Source organism: Barbatula barbatula (assembly GCF_947034865.1).
Source record: "Barbatula barbatula genome assembly, chromosome: 7".
NCBI lineage: Eukaryota > Metazoa > Chordata > Actinopteri > Cypriniformes > Nemacheilidae > Barbatula > Barbatula barbatula.
This window is the reverse complement of record NC_136770.1, coordinates 15004836-15019103: the sequence shown is the minus strand read 5'-3', so window position 1 is coordinate 15019103 and position 14268 is coordinate 15004836. Positions and strand designations below refer to the sequence as shown.

At 38.6% G+C, this 14268-nt stretch overlaps 2 protein-coding genes across 7 annotated transcripts in view; both read right to left on the bottom strand.

Annotated features, from left to right (window-relative positions):
• Window positions 1-2480, bottom strand: part of gabrg3 (gamma-aminobutyric acid type A receptor subunit gamma3) — a gene marked incomplete at both ends in the record, with an annotated part of 102362 nt that extends 99882 nt beyond the window's left edge. The window contains 2 exons of the mRNA XM_079460286.1: window positions 1543-1691; window positions 2428-2480. Coding sequence (XP_079316412.1) covers window positions 1543-1691; window positions 2428-2480 — 202 coding nt within the window. The remainder of the gene's footprint in view (window positions 1-1542; window positions 1692-2427) is intronic.
• Window positions 2481-5326: 2846 nt separating this feature from the next.
• The window catches only part of gabra5 (gamma-aminobutyric acid type A receptor subunit alpha5), a 44113-nt gene continuing 35171 nt past the window's right edge, over window positions 5327-14268 (bottom strand). For 4 of the 6 annotated variants that reach the window (XM_079460283.1, XM_079460280.1, XM_079460281.1 and 1 more), the window contains exons 8-10: window positions 10647-10799; window positions 8969-9180; window positions 5327-7342 (exon numbers count right to left, since the gene is read on the bottom strand). In XM_079460283.1, coding sequence (XP_079316409.1) covers window positions 7055-7342; window positions 8969-9180; window positions 10647-10799 — 653 coding nt within the window. In that variant the 3' untranslated portion in view covers window positions 5327-7054. The remainder of the gene's footprint in view (window positions 7343-8968; window positions 9181-10646; window positions 10800-14268) is intronic. The other 2 variants (XR_013786899.1, XR_013786900.1) reach the window with 1 other exon arrangement.

The following is a 14268-nucleotide window of genomic DNA, read 5'->3' as shown; positions in this document are numbered from 1 at the left end:
AGCTGGACATGATGCCAACAGCACAACACATTAGCTTAATACCCCAACACTATTAGACAAATAATTATAGCCGAAAGAGAATTGGGTTATTCGCTTGCTGTTATCGTACTTTATAACAAGCCTCATGAAAATCTGTAAGAGGTTTCTTTCTCTAATTTAGCTCTAAATTCGAAGAGGTAAAAATGTAATATCTTATAATACGGAGTCTGATAAAGGAAAGAGGGAGAGACAAAGAGAGTGTGGGTGTGAGTGTGTGTGGGTTGAGACATAAGCGGGGAGGGAAACCACAGTCCAGCGGTATGTTCAGAGCCCCTTTCAATGTTCCACTCTGCACCTGAGTTGACAAATCTGAGATGTGCCCATCAGCATATGTTCACTGGTTTTGTGCATTTGTTTGCACATCTGTGATACTGTTTTGTGTAAGTGTCTTTATACACAACCATTCAAAGGTATTTTTGACTGTTTTACAACACTACAGTTCTCTACAGACCGACCACAGAAGAGAAAAACAAAAGCTATTTCACGCCAAGGTAGCTCAGAGGCAATATGCTTGACTTGTGTGGGTCGATGTAGGTGTGTGTGTGTGTTTGTCTGAGAAAGCACATGAACACTCTTCCCTCTTACACATCAGAATATAGAAATATAATTTGGATACTGACATCCATCAAACATAGAGGTTGTTCCTCTCATTAAAAACAAACAAAAAAATAGATTTTCCAGCAATGGGGTCTTCGGGAATGCTTTAAATCCAATCATATTTGATGTATCACGACAATGCCTGAAAACAAATAACAGACCCGACAGATCTGTCAAGAGCAGTTGAGATTCTCTGCTGTGACATCTCTGATCAAGAAGAGAATTTCAGATTGTGATTTTCTCTTATGACACTCCATTACATTGCATTTACTGGAAAAGAGCATCAATCTCTTAGTCTGAGGTGAAATGAAAATGGCATGTTACTCTGGCTGAACAGCAGAAACTCCTGCCAGATCTAGGAATCCTACTTTTGGAGAGTAGTTTTGTGAAGGCAAGTAAGCTAATGCAACTCTTGAAACATGAAGACAAGCAAATCTGTCACATTAAATTCAAAAGTGCAGTCCAAGTGGTTATGATGAGTACTGCATGGTTGAAAAAAGAAAGCAAATGAAAAAATATGAAATGGCAAGTAGAAAATCACTGGAGAATGTTCCACTGCTACAGGGATTCATTTACTTAAGGCTGAACCATAAACACGCAGTCTAGCTGTTGCTTACAATTGGAAAATTGTTGCCTCCACTCCGCTGAGCTACTCTGAATAATTTGCAGGTCTGTTCTAAGCTTCACATACAATACAGCTAATGCAATTCACAACCAAGACAATAAACAGTCACAATAAATGTAAATGAATGTAAATTCCCTTTATAAACGTAATACGTCTGTTTGTAATGCATGGAAACAAAGCCACAAGAGAAGTTTGAACACATTTCAGCACCATGGACAGAGTCACAATCCCGCGTGACTGTGCGGAGCGTTGTTCTCGATATAAAATTAACACTGACCCACCTCCAATGTCCGGGCGAAGTTTTTTGTCATATTCCTTTAGTAAGTTGTTTAGTATTTGCGTTGCGTCCGTCTCGTGGGTTTTGGGGGCCAACATTTGATTCACAGTTACGTCGTCGTACTCGTCATCCTCAGAAGCGACGGTTTGAGAACTAAAGAAAGAAAAGAAAATGTAATTCCCGTGTCACCATTTTTTTACTTTTGTAAAGACGTTGTCCAACAAGCAGTGAGCATGTGTAATGGGTTTAAGTAATTTATTTTGTTGTTTGTAGACGACAATTCCGCAACGCAACATTTAGAGAGAGATTTTTTGTAATATAAATTGAATGTAAAACGATTAAATTAATAAAGCTAATTAAAATAACTCCTTATGCAAGCTCAACTCGTTATGAAATAAAATGTTGAATCTCTTTAGTCAGACCATTATCTGTGCTAAACTGCAACGATTTTGTACAAGCGTGGAAGTCATTGACTGTCAGATTAATTCATTATAGAAATCGAAACCTTACAGTCGCTCACAATAAGAAAATAACATATCTAGACCATTCTCAAACGAGAAGACCCACAGAGATGCCCTTTGGAAAGATAAGCAGATAGATAAAACGACAAATCTTCCACCACTTTCTATGCAATGACTGAGAAAAACATTCCAGAGTCTTTAACTTAAGGAATAGAATGTAATATTAGACGTATTTTAAAAGTTTTGAGGCAAAAGTGCTCGGTGCGTGCATCATCGTCAGATTGGTGATATGTGGCGTCGGACACTAGACTAAAGGCTAATAATTATCAATAAGACTTTTCTAGAGTATAACAAAACTAGCTATGTGCACAATTATGCTTTCCAAACCGAATCAAATGTCGAGACAAGAGAGCAGCGACGTCACTTACCATACACGAAACACTGACAGAAGTGAGAAGTAGAGGAACAATTTGGTGGACATGTTTTAGTTGAGATTGACTCCGTGTTGAATGTGGCACAGAGCGGGGGCTGCGCGGAGACACAGCTGAGGAGAAAAAGGGACAGAGCCGCAGCCTTTTCTTCCAGACTCCAACAATTACCTTCAAATAAACAATCTGGCGAATAGTCTTAGGTTATAGTCCAGAGAGAACGTCGAGACCTCTTCAGGTAGAGTCCGGTGCTTACAGTTCACTTACATTGGCAATTAATCAGATCAAATAATAAAATAGCCCCTCCTGCTCCTTGAAGTTGCGCTGCCTTCGGTTGCACCAACAGATACACATACATACTGACGTTCACACAAAAGGCAGGGCGCAAACTTCCAAAGTGGACACCTTCAAGCCACAGATGCTCCAGCTCTCTTCGAATTACGTCATAAAGAGCCACGTCTCTTTATCCGAGCAGTGAGGTGCAAGTTGAGATCCTGTTCCAGAACATCGAGGAGACGCGATGGTTTATGTTGGTAAATGACTATCGCGCTGACTGTATTCGAAATGGAAATTGGCGCGTAATTGCTGTAATTACTTTGCATGCGCATTCACGAAGGCGCGATTAACCTTCGTGATTCGCGACAATAAACCAAGATTGAGGGTGAAGAAAATATGATCAACCTATTTGAAGATGAATTACCACAGAGCTTGACGAAAACACGTCAAAACTGCTCTTGGCATTGCGCCGCATAACTAAATTAAGTTTAGTGTCAAATATCGTTTTCTGCCCTTGTGGTCAGTTACGTTTTCATTTGTTCGATAAGTATCTTATCGTTTATTTGAGTTGGCTCCGGATATAGAAGTTCTGCTTCGAATGTAGCGTTTAAACGAAGCCAATTGCTGCAAATATGAATCCATATGTTGTATCCGCACCGTTGTTGCTGTATGTGATCAGGTGCACATATGCAGTATAATATTTGAGAGACAGCGCCGACATTTATCACCACAGGCAGCTCCCGCTCGCCCACGCGCTTCAGGAAAAAGCGCGAGCCCCTTTCTCTCGTATGCGCGCTCCCAGAATTTCTTTTTAGACTTTTCTAGAAGGTTCGATACCTGCGGCACTCGCTCATCTGTTTTCATTATTTTAAAGTTGTCATTTGGGGAAGAAATGGTGCAATGGTGATTTATTTTATAATCACACAAAACTACGTCGACCTATTTCGCCTCGTTCCCAAGTTTTAATGTGGCTATGGTGTCTCCCTTAGAGAGAGCAGAGACGCCCAGGCTGCAAATGTATCATAGACTATCCTCTTGTGGTTGAGTCCAGTAATGCAGATAAGAAGAGCCACATACAGACAACGGTACATATTAAATTGAACAGAATGTTGTGGAATTTCAAAGGGTGCAACCGATCTAGTAAACCACGGAGCAAATGACGTTATAAGAATACTGTTTGTTTCTTAACCATCTTTGATTCGTCGCTATTCATGTTTTACTTTCAAATGTTTTTCAGGTTAACAGTCTTTTCACAATTTGTAATGATTTTCAGCAGTCATTTCTGGATTTGCCAATGCATAAATGTTAGAAATGACATAAAACATAATCAAAAGTTTTAAGCAATGTGACATTTTCTAAATAATAATATTTACATTTATGCATTTGGCAGACGCTTCTATCCGAAGCCAACTTACATTGCATCATCCTATACATCATTAAGTATGTGCAATCCCCTGGGATCAAGCCCACAACCTTAGCATTGTTAACACCATGCTCTTACCACTGAGCTACTGGAAAGCTTGCTAATATGAAAGCGTTATGTATGAATAATGTATCTATAAAAAAATACTTTTTTTCTACACTAGCGGAATTCCAGTCCGGCACCAGGAATAGGATTCCTAGCTTTGCATGTGCCACTCAGGGGATTAAAGGTTTAAGGTCCATTGGCATGCTGTGCATTATTGTGTGAGAGATGAGTTAAGTATATTGGAGTGGCTTACACTCGCCTTACATGTATTAAAATGAAGTAAGTCTTTCGGCAACAAAAGCATGAGATGTCAAATAAATGTCAGAGCGACTTAGACATAGATAAAGAAGCAGCATAGCTTAACATTTAGGAAGCTCAAGTGGCGCACCGTGTGGCAATAACAGCAAAATGGAAGATTCACAGAATTCACAAATATTTAATTTGTATATTCTTGGTACGTTTTACGACCAGTTCGCTTGCAGCTGTACTTTCCTATTGTATAGCATGAGTTGACATCGCACACTAAACACAGCAGAATATCTGATAATCCTCTAGACTATAAGATCGTACACAATGCAGAGATGCAGTCATTTGGTTGCACTTATACTAGTTTATATTGGTACCATAAACAGGAGCACCAGTTGGAAAAAGCAACTTAAGTGGAGTTAAATCCTACTGGAACAGATGTGGGGCAGATGTTGATAGCGCAGAGGACCAGAGGAAGGATTCGGTATCCTCGCTGCTCCAGGAACTCCGCTCTTGATGCATGCGCATGCATGTGTGTTTGTATAATCCCAGGAGTAATCTGTAGAATCCTTCTTCCAGTTACAGTGGCTTCAGCAACTCTTCCATTAGGAAAATATCATGCTAAGCTTCACGCACAAAATCTTGTTGACATGAGTCTGTGAAGAGCATCCGTAACCCGGTAAACAAAATAAATTTCCTCTGCCGTGCAGTCAAGCATTTAGCAATGCAATGGAACTGCATACATATTTACTAGGTTACATGGGTGTGTATTCTACAGTGATGTTTCCACTGTAACTACTAGAATAATCCTTGTAACAATTTTTTTTACAAATTCAAAAGCCAATAATTTGAAAAAAAAGTCAAAACAATGTCCATAGAGCAGAGCAATCACAGAACATACTCGAGAAATATATCAGGCATGAATTTATTGCTATAGACATGTATGCTTTGAGGAACTGTACACACTTCACATTTCTGGAACCATCCACTGTTGTAAAAGGGCACATTACCCACTCTCTTTAACTCATTCATTTTTCATTTCTCGCTCCTATTGGCCTGAGTGCTTTACAGATGAACTGGGCTTAATGGCTGCTGTAGTCGGCCCCCTTAATGACCTACACAGGGATCCACGGGGTCACTTTGTTCTTTGTGCCATCTCACTTTCATGTAAAACGTTCGGAACAGAATAATTGTAGTCTTCTCGAGTTGCTCTAACAAGGTGGTCGTTCCTCCATCAATTTTAGTCCCCGAAAAAGTAGCCATGCGTTTGTGTGGAAGCTTGGAGCTGGTGTTGGTGTGACATGTCAGATTCAAAAAGCTTCATTTTCACATGCTTTGACAACAGCAGCTACAATCTCTGAAACATAATTTCTCTCTTACATTTTAAACAGCCATTTTAGAATCTGCTCTGAATAATGATGCACCTTGGACATGTGCATGAGTATCTCTTTTCCATACCTTGTTACCTGACGAGTTCCATTCAGATAATAAATACAGTCAAAGAGCCATATTTGTACTAGATGTCAACATTTAAGGCCAACTCTTCCCAACCTGATCCAGAATATCAAAATCCTTACTAATTTACAGCACAGAAAACAACAAAATGGCTGTCGCATAAACAGTGTAAAAAGCTACGTTCAATGAGTTAAAAACTATGAACTGTAAAGAAATGTCACATTCTGTCAAAGCCCACGATAGTTCACGATACAAATCTGCATTTTCACGGCTAACGAGCTAGCTCGCATTTATGGTAATTGTCTGCACATTTGAATAGCGTAGCAGAATCCGCTTTTAGCTCTTCCTCGCTAACGTTAAGCAGCGTCTACATTAAAGCAAAGCATACACAAGCTATGTACAAATTCTTTGAAAGTCTTGGCTGCCACGCACTCACCAAATTCTTTTGCAGAATAGAGACTAAAGTGTGAAAAGCTGCCTTTAGGGTTCACAATGCTAGTTAGCTACTTTGTAAAAGCCTAGAAAAATGACAAGAGTAGAATCAAACTTAGCTTTAAGAAGTAGTTGCAGGAAATTCTGGAGCACTTGTATGAAGTTATTCCCTCTGAAGTCAAGGTATTTAGCATGGCTATCTGTCTGCCTTACACCCTTATGCTAAAGCTACTCAAATTAACAGATATCCATTCGTACAAAGCAAAGGTTTCATAAGCAATTATAGATTACAGTATACTGTAGTAGAAAACCATGTTTTTTGCATAGCATTTGGCCTTGCTGTACTTTTCATAACTCTGTTTGGATTATGTGATGAATGTTGATGCCAAATGCATTATTTCTGTCCCCATCCTTTGGAAAATCGAATGTTTGAAAGAGAAGCTTGTGTGGTGCTCATTTCCTTGTAAGATGAATGCAATAACCAATGAAATCCTAGTACAGGGGAATATAAAGTAGAAAGTCAAGGCAGATATGGCAATAATATTCCCATAGAGCTTTGAATCTATCATGCAATTTAGGATATCAGGAAAGGGAAATTCAAGAGTAGCAATCTCCTTATAGATTAGTGAAGTGAGAATTGTGGTAGACAAGTGCTTGGCATCGTTTCTTGCAGGGTCAGTTTGTCATTAAATACTGTAGTGGAGGAGAAAAAGAGGATGTAAAGGGACTGCCGTGATGGGGTCAACAATTTTATGTGGGAGAAACGTCTCCTTTAATTCCCTTTAACGGTTCCCTGTTGAGGTATGTGGCCCAGTAGACCAGGTTGAAAGTCCCAAAAAGGACAGGAAACACAATCCGGGACATCTTGTCAATTTTGCTGACGCTGTTGTAGGTCTTTTTGGGGTCCATTGCTGGCTTGGCCTCTGCGCTCTTCAGCTGAACGGCGGTGCTGTTGGAGATGGTGGAGATAGCCGCGTCCTTCGTGAGAGCCGAACAGGCATTGTTCGGCTTTTTGGAGAGCGCCAACGGGTCTTTTTTCTGTGGTTGAGAAAGGTGAGATGATATCGTTAAAGTCAGATGCCTTTAAATGAGACTCATTGTATGAGTGAATCCGCTAACTAACTGCTCTGAGAAAGCCCAGATAATGGACCTGTTTGAAGGTCATAACCTTCTAATTAAAGGTGAAATACAGTCAAGTGTTAACAGGGACTCGGCTCTGAACGTTAAACGAAGACCTTTGAAGGGCTTGGAGAAAAGATTAATTAATAAAGAGACAGTATAATTGAGCAGCCGAAACTATGGTTCAAAGGGCTTGTCAGCAGTGCTGATCGAACCTAATGTGCTCAATTTAAGCAAAGAGTATGTGCCTGTGACTTAGAGACATTTTTTACAATACATTTTCGGAGCCGTTTCTGCACATCCTTTCAAGGCTTTTTCAATTAGCACCACAACAGTAGTGTGGTACTGTATGTTCTGTTCGATCTAACATCAGTGCATTAGATCGAAAAGAAAATAGTTGGGAATACGTGCGAGTGGTGTGGGGACTCGGGTTCAGGTGGGCAGAGCTAATCTGGCACAATTCCTGCTCATGGGGTTTGGAGTTGCACAGACGTATTGATCGTGCTCCACTTCTAGCCAGCCCATTCATTCTACTTCATCTTTTCTTTACTGTGGAGCATGTGCACAGAATAACCTTAAAAAACAGCCCTCGCAAGGACTTAACAGCTTCGACTCTCTAGAAGCATGAGAAATTAAACCTCACAGATAATGAACGGCCTCTATGACCGTCACTTCCTGCCCTTGCCTACAGAAGGGCTCCTCAGCAGGGGTTCAAGCTTGTGAAAAGACTCCTCTGCAGGAGACGAGGTGTATGTTGGCGTTTGATAAAATAAAAGTGTAAGGGTGACATTTAAGAAGGCTGTGCTGGAGGTCCAGATCTGACCTTCAGAGGTGCAACAGTAGAGCTTTTACAAACCCACCCACCACTGTCACATGTGCAATGACATCTCTTTGGATTCAGTTTGTCCACCACGAATATGAAATTACTACCCGTGTGAAGACGGATCTTGCATAATGAAAATATGTCATTTAGGTGTACATCAAATGAGCAGCTCTCAGAAATCTCAAGGAAGCGGCATTCAGGGTAAAGGCTAAATATTCATCCTGTAGAACTTCAAAATTTGACTTCCATTAGCAACTGAACACAACTGGGGCACATCTAATAATTGGTTGACATTTGATTAAGTATCACCATCTGAAATGTTGTGACTGAGGACTCCCAAAGCTGTCTCCAAACATTTACTTAGAAAAAGCAAGAATTTTATATAACTATTATGAAGCAAGTAATGCATTGTAACCTTCACATCACATGGAACTGAACTGTTATGTTACGCAACTGCACTGCTTAACAACTGCTTTGTTTCTGAGCCTTTCTGAGAATTGTGCATCACAAATGCATGAACGTGACATTTAATTAACTAAATAATGTTTTTGGGGTGAAATTACTGGCAATGAAAAATAAATATTTAAATATAAATAAATATTTTTATATACATATATATATAAACCTAAATATATAAATCTGTAAACGGTATAAACAACTTGTTTACTTGCACCTTACTCAGTCTGACTAAATGGTTTTCGGACCCTATGTACAAAACTCACTTTTGGCTGCTGGGCCTCCAAAGCTTTTTTTCCATCCCACGCCCAGCTGCGCTTGGTAAAGTAGTTGACTGTAGCAAACTCAATGAGTGCCGAGAACACAAAGGCATAGCAAACAGCAATAAACCAATCCATGGCAGTGGCATATGCCACCTTGGGGAGGGAGTTACGGGCGCTGATGCTCAGGGTGGTCATGGTCAACACAGTGGTCACACCTTACAAGAGAGAAAGGATTAAACACATCGATTATGAACATATACAGCATTGTTACATATTTATCGATCTCATTCACACAACATTTCTCTATTTTTTTTAATTGAGCTGCTGGCACATAAACCGATTCAAAATGCTTTTAAGCAATGCTAATGACATTGTTTGCCTGACGAAAACTTTAAAGTAGAGGCAGAGTTTGTGAATGTGCAGTGCGAGGGACATTTTTCTCTTTTATCAAATATGATGACACAATCTTTTATTATTTAAAACATTGTGCATGAATAAAATATTGGTTCATAAATCGTAAACTAAACTTAGCAACAAAACAAAGCAAACCAGCTTGGAACACAGCTTCAAAAAACAAACACAAAAAGTAATAACAAATGGCCAAATAGGACACCATTGCAAGGTAAAATACTGTATATTACAGTCCCTTAAAGAAATCGTTGAATCTGTCATCTTCCTGATTCTATTTAAATACTTTTTATTGGCTAGATGTTTGCAAAACCCAGTAAAGGAAACTGCTACTTTTTTAAGTGTCCAGAGTTCCACACTTCGTATTTTCGGTTGAAAAAGAGCATTGTCCGGGTACTTGAAGTGCGCTTCTTTTTTAGAATTATCAACGCACTACTATTTATACTACAAAATGGCGTAGAATAGTGCATAAGTGCTACATTTTGGTATGAATCTAAAGAAAACCATGTGAGTTTAGTACGACTCGACACAATTTTCACGTCTAGGTGACCTGTCTAATATATAAAATGGCATTGGACTAACAGTGTCATTAATAATTCTTGGTGCAAGGCATCAGAGAACAGTACTTGGGAATTGTCTGAAAGAACGGAGGTGTGCTGTCCCTGTCAGAGATCTGCAGATAGCCCCAGGCAGAGAAGGACAGCGGTGGTTTTCGACATAAATAGGAATGATACTACAGTCCCTCAGGTATAGGTCTCAGGGATCTCTTAGCCTCAGGCTATGCAAATAAAACATCTTCGCATGTGCAATATCAGCAAGTGCTTCTCTCTCTGTTCATGTTTATATACGTGTGCGTGTTTACAAAAGCTGTTTGGAGTCATGGAGATGTACTTGTTTGCGTGGGCGCGTATTCCTTGCGGACTGTCTGTTCAATTTGCTGAATATTGCCAAGACACAATGCAAGGCCTTTAGAGCTGAATGGGATGCGGTGCGTTTCATAAACAGTCGTTTGAGTGGATTAGCTTTTGATTCCCTCTGATTGTATCATTCAATGTTGATTTCCATTTTGATGAGAATAATCGACATATAAGGCAAATCGTTCATTAATGGGCGAAAGAAATGTAGAGTAAAGCAGGTGAGGGAAAAAGTAGCATAGCCTATTTTCTCAACGATGCTCTATGTACAGTCAGCCTTAGGGAGTAAATATCTGATACTATTAAGCCAACCTTAATGAGTTTTTTAGAGAATTTCTATGGTTGAAGGAAGCACTTACCGAACACGGTCCTTGCGGGGACAGATTCCCGGTTCAGCCAAAAAGAGACTTGGGACAGAATGACAGTCATGAAGCAGGGCATGTAGGTCTGAATCACAAAGTAACCAATCTTCCTCTTCAGGTAGAAATGGGCCATCATCACTGTGTATTGACCTGCAAAGAAAAGTGAAACAGGAGAGCACAAAAATGAGAGAAAGGATGGGGATTGGAAAGAGTGATTGAAAGATAAGTAAGAAGGGATGCTAAAGAAACAAAAGGACTAAGGAAAGAAGGGATAGAGGGTGATTAAACTCTTGGGGGATAAGTGAAAACCAGCTGAGTGGTTTAAAAAAAAGAAGAAAGACAGAGAGGGATGGAAAGAAACGGCACAAAGGAAATATGGTGACATAATAATATCAATCAAAGCAAATGAAACGTTATGTGATTAGGGTTTTCAGAAGATTATTTTTGTGAAGGAAAGTATTTGGAATTTGGTGTTTACTGGTGTTTACTTTGTACATTTGAAGGTGCTGTGCTTCCTCAGACCCTCAGCTAAATTGGAAAACTGATTTTGCACTTTCATTGTGCAGAAATAGTGCCGATGTCCAACTAAAGATAAACACTTAAGTATATATGATTGTGCTAAAGTATTGCACGAATACTTCATTCATGATTTCAAAATCTTGAATTAAAAGACTGATATTGTTTAAAAAATCATTAAAATCTTTATCAAAAGTGGCATTAAAACACATTTTAGGCTTAATATGAAGTAATGTTCATTGTGTACAAGTAGTTCTCCAAATAAAGTTTACTTATAATTTTACATCAGTAAGTATTATGTCAGTAAATACATGTTAATACATATGTGACCCTGGATCACAAAACCAGTCTTAAGTAGCACGGGAACATTTTTAGTAAAAGCCAAAAATACATTGTGTGGGTCAAAATTATAGATTTTTCTTTTATGCCAAAAATCATTAGGATATTGAGTAAAGATCATGTTCCATAAAGATATTTTGTAAATTTTCAACCCAAAATATATAAAAACTTTATTTTTGTGAGTGGTTGGCCTGCTACAGTGCCTCGGATTAACAACTTCAAAGGCGATTTTCTCAATATTTAGATTTTTTGCACCCTTTACTTCCAGAGTTTTACACTCTTGTATCTCCACCAGATATTGTCCCATCTTAACAACCCACATATCAATAATTATTCAGCTTAACTATTCAGCTTTCAGTTGATGTAAAAATCTCAATTTCGAAAAATTGACCCATAAGACTGGTTTTGTTGTCCAGGGTCACATATAAACGTCTTAATATGAAAGAAATGTATTTTAAATGTATTGCTTTTTACTAGGATATTTTGAATATTAGACATACATTTACATTTAGTCATTTAGCAGACGCTTTTATCCAAAGCGACTTACAGATGAGGAAACATTGGAAGCAATTATAACAACATAGGAAACAAAATACATAAGTGCATCAAACTAGTCCATTAAAGCCTAGCACAGTATACAAAGCTAAGAATAGTGAGGTTAGTAAGTGTTTTTTTTATTTATTTATTTTTTTTAAAGAAGGAAAGGGAAGAGAATTAGGAAAAATCAATCAGCGACGTGTTGACGGAAGAGATGCGTTTTTAGGCGTTTTTTAAAGATGGCAACAGAGTCTGCTGATCTTGTAGCAGCAGGTAGATCATTCCACCAATGTGGAACAGATCCAGAGAAGGTACGGGAGAGTGACTTTTTTCCTTTTTGGGATGGTACCACTAGTCGTTGTTTCTTTGCAGACCGCAGGGATCTGGCAAGAACATAGATCTGCATTAGCGAGTGAAGATATGATGGTGCAGACCCGGTGGTGGTCTTGTAGGCCATGAGCATAGCTTTGAACTTTATGCGGGCGGCAACAGTGTAACCTGATGAAGAGCGGAGTTACATGCTCTCTTCGGTTCATTGAAGACCACTCTTGCCGCCGCATTCTGGATCATCTGGAGAGGTTTGATTGTGCAAGCAGGAAGTCCAGCCAGAAGCGCATTGCAATAATCCAGTGTGGACAGGGCAAGAGCCTGAAACACACTAATAGCACTAGTTTCAGCACCGTTTAAAGCTTTGCTTTAAGAGCCACAATGGTCACCAACTCTTTCTCTCCCCCTCCTTATATTTGTCCGTCAAGTTTAATTCAATTTGCAAAAAGTAAAGGTTCACATTTATTTCTTAAAAAAACATCAGAAATTGTGATATCTTGTTGGCTTTGACACAGCATGATTTTTATTGATTTAATCATATGTGTGTTGTGTTGTGTTGTGTTGTGTGTTGAACTGGAAGCTGACTTCCATTAACCCGGCATACTTTGGAACTTTAAATACAAAATCTAAAGTCCACCCAAAAATATAAAAATTTTGTTTTATTTTCTCACCTTCGAGTTCTGAAATCTGTATACAATTATTTGTTCTGATGAACACAGAGAAAGATATTTGGAAGAATGCTTATTGCAGTTATTTGACCCCATTGACTACCATATTAGGAAAAATTGCTTTATATTTTTTTGTTCTGTTGAACACAAAAGAAGACATTTTGAAGAATGTAGGACAGCAAACAGTTATGGGGCACTTGTGAATACCATTGTCATTTCTCTTACTATGGTATTCAATGGGGTCAAAGAATTTGGTTACAAGCATTCGTGTACAAATCTTTCTTTGTGTTCAACCAAACAAAGACATTTATACAGATATGGAACAACTAGAGAGTAATTCTTGTGTGAACTGTCCCTTTAAATGTTATATGCAATTATGTTTGTTCAACAAAAATTAGGCAACTTGAACACAGAACAAATTTGATGATCAAACATCATGTTACTATGTCCAACCAATAATAATATTAACTGTTAATCAAACAGATTTTCATTTAGTCAAGATTACAAACAAAATTAAGTTTATGCATGATTACAAAAATAATTTCAAACAAATTAGATTTTGTTGAAAAATTATTCAATTTTGTTGAAAAGTTTTCATCAATTGTAATGAAGTTTATTCAACATTTTTTTTGTATTATTGGGAATTGTTTTTGCCACACAATAATCGTTTATTAAAACTGTGATATTGTGAAAGACTCAATAAAGAGTAGTGTTGTGAGGTCTTGCTTGGTGGTCTCATTAGCACCAAATAGTGGGCGTTTACTGTAATGTCTACCCAACAAACCTATACAAAAATAAATCTATTATATTTTGTGTGTGTCTGTGTGTTTTAATATGAAACAACCCCATAGATCAGGACATCTGTATAGATCCAATCTAAATAGGAGCAGTTATGTTGTCACACATGTTTCACACTGTGCACTGGAACACGGTGAAGTAAATCATTAACCGGAATAGAAAATAGAATACAGAGTGAAAAATATATCCTGTTAACCAAGCGAAGATTGAATTTGAAGCTTTAAAAAAATCCTTTCGAGCCACACAGGCTGATAAACTATAGAAAATCCACTGATGACGGCTGCTTTCTCCTGGCAAAATCGGATTTTTGTGTCCCACTAATCCCTTGTCACAATCTGCATCCTGCAGGCTTCTCTCTCTCTCTTGCTCTCTCTCTTTCAATAGTTCCATCCATACTGTCGGCCCGGGGCATCCTTGTTCAGGATATACTCTCT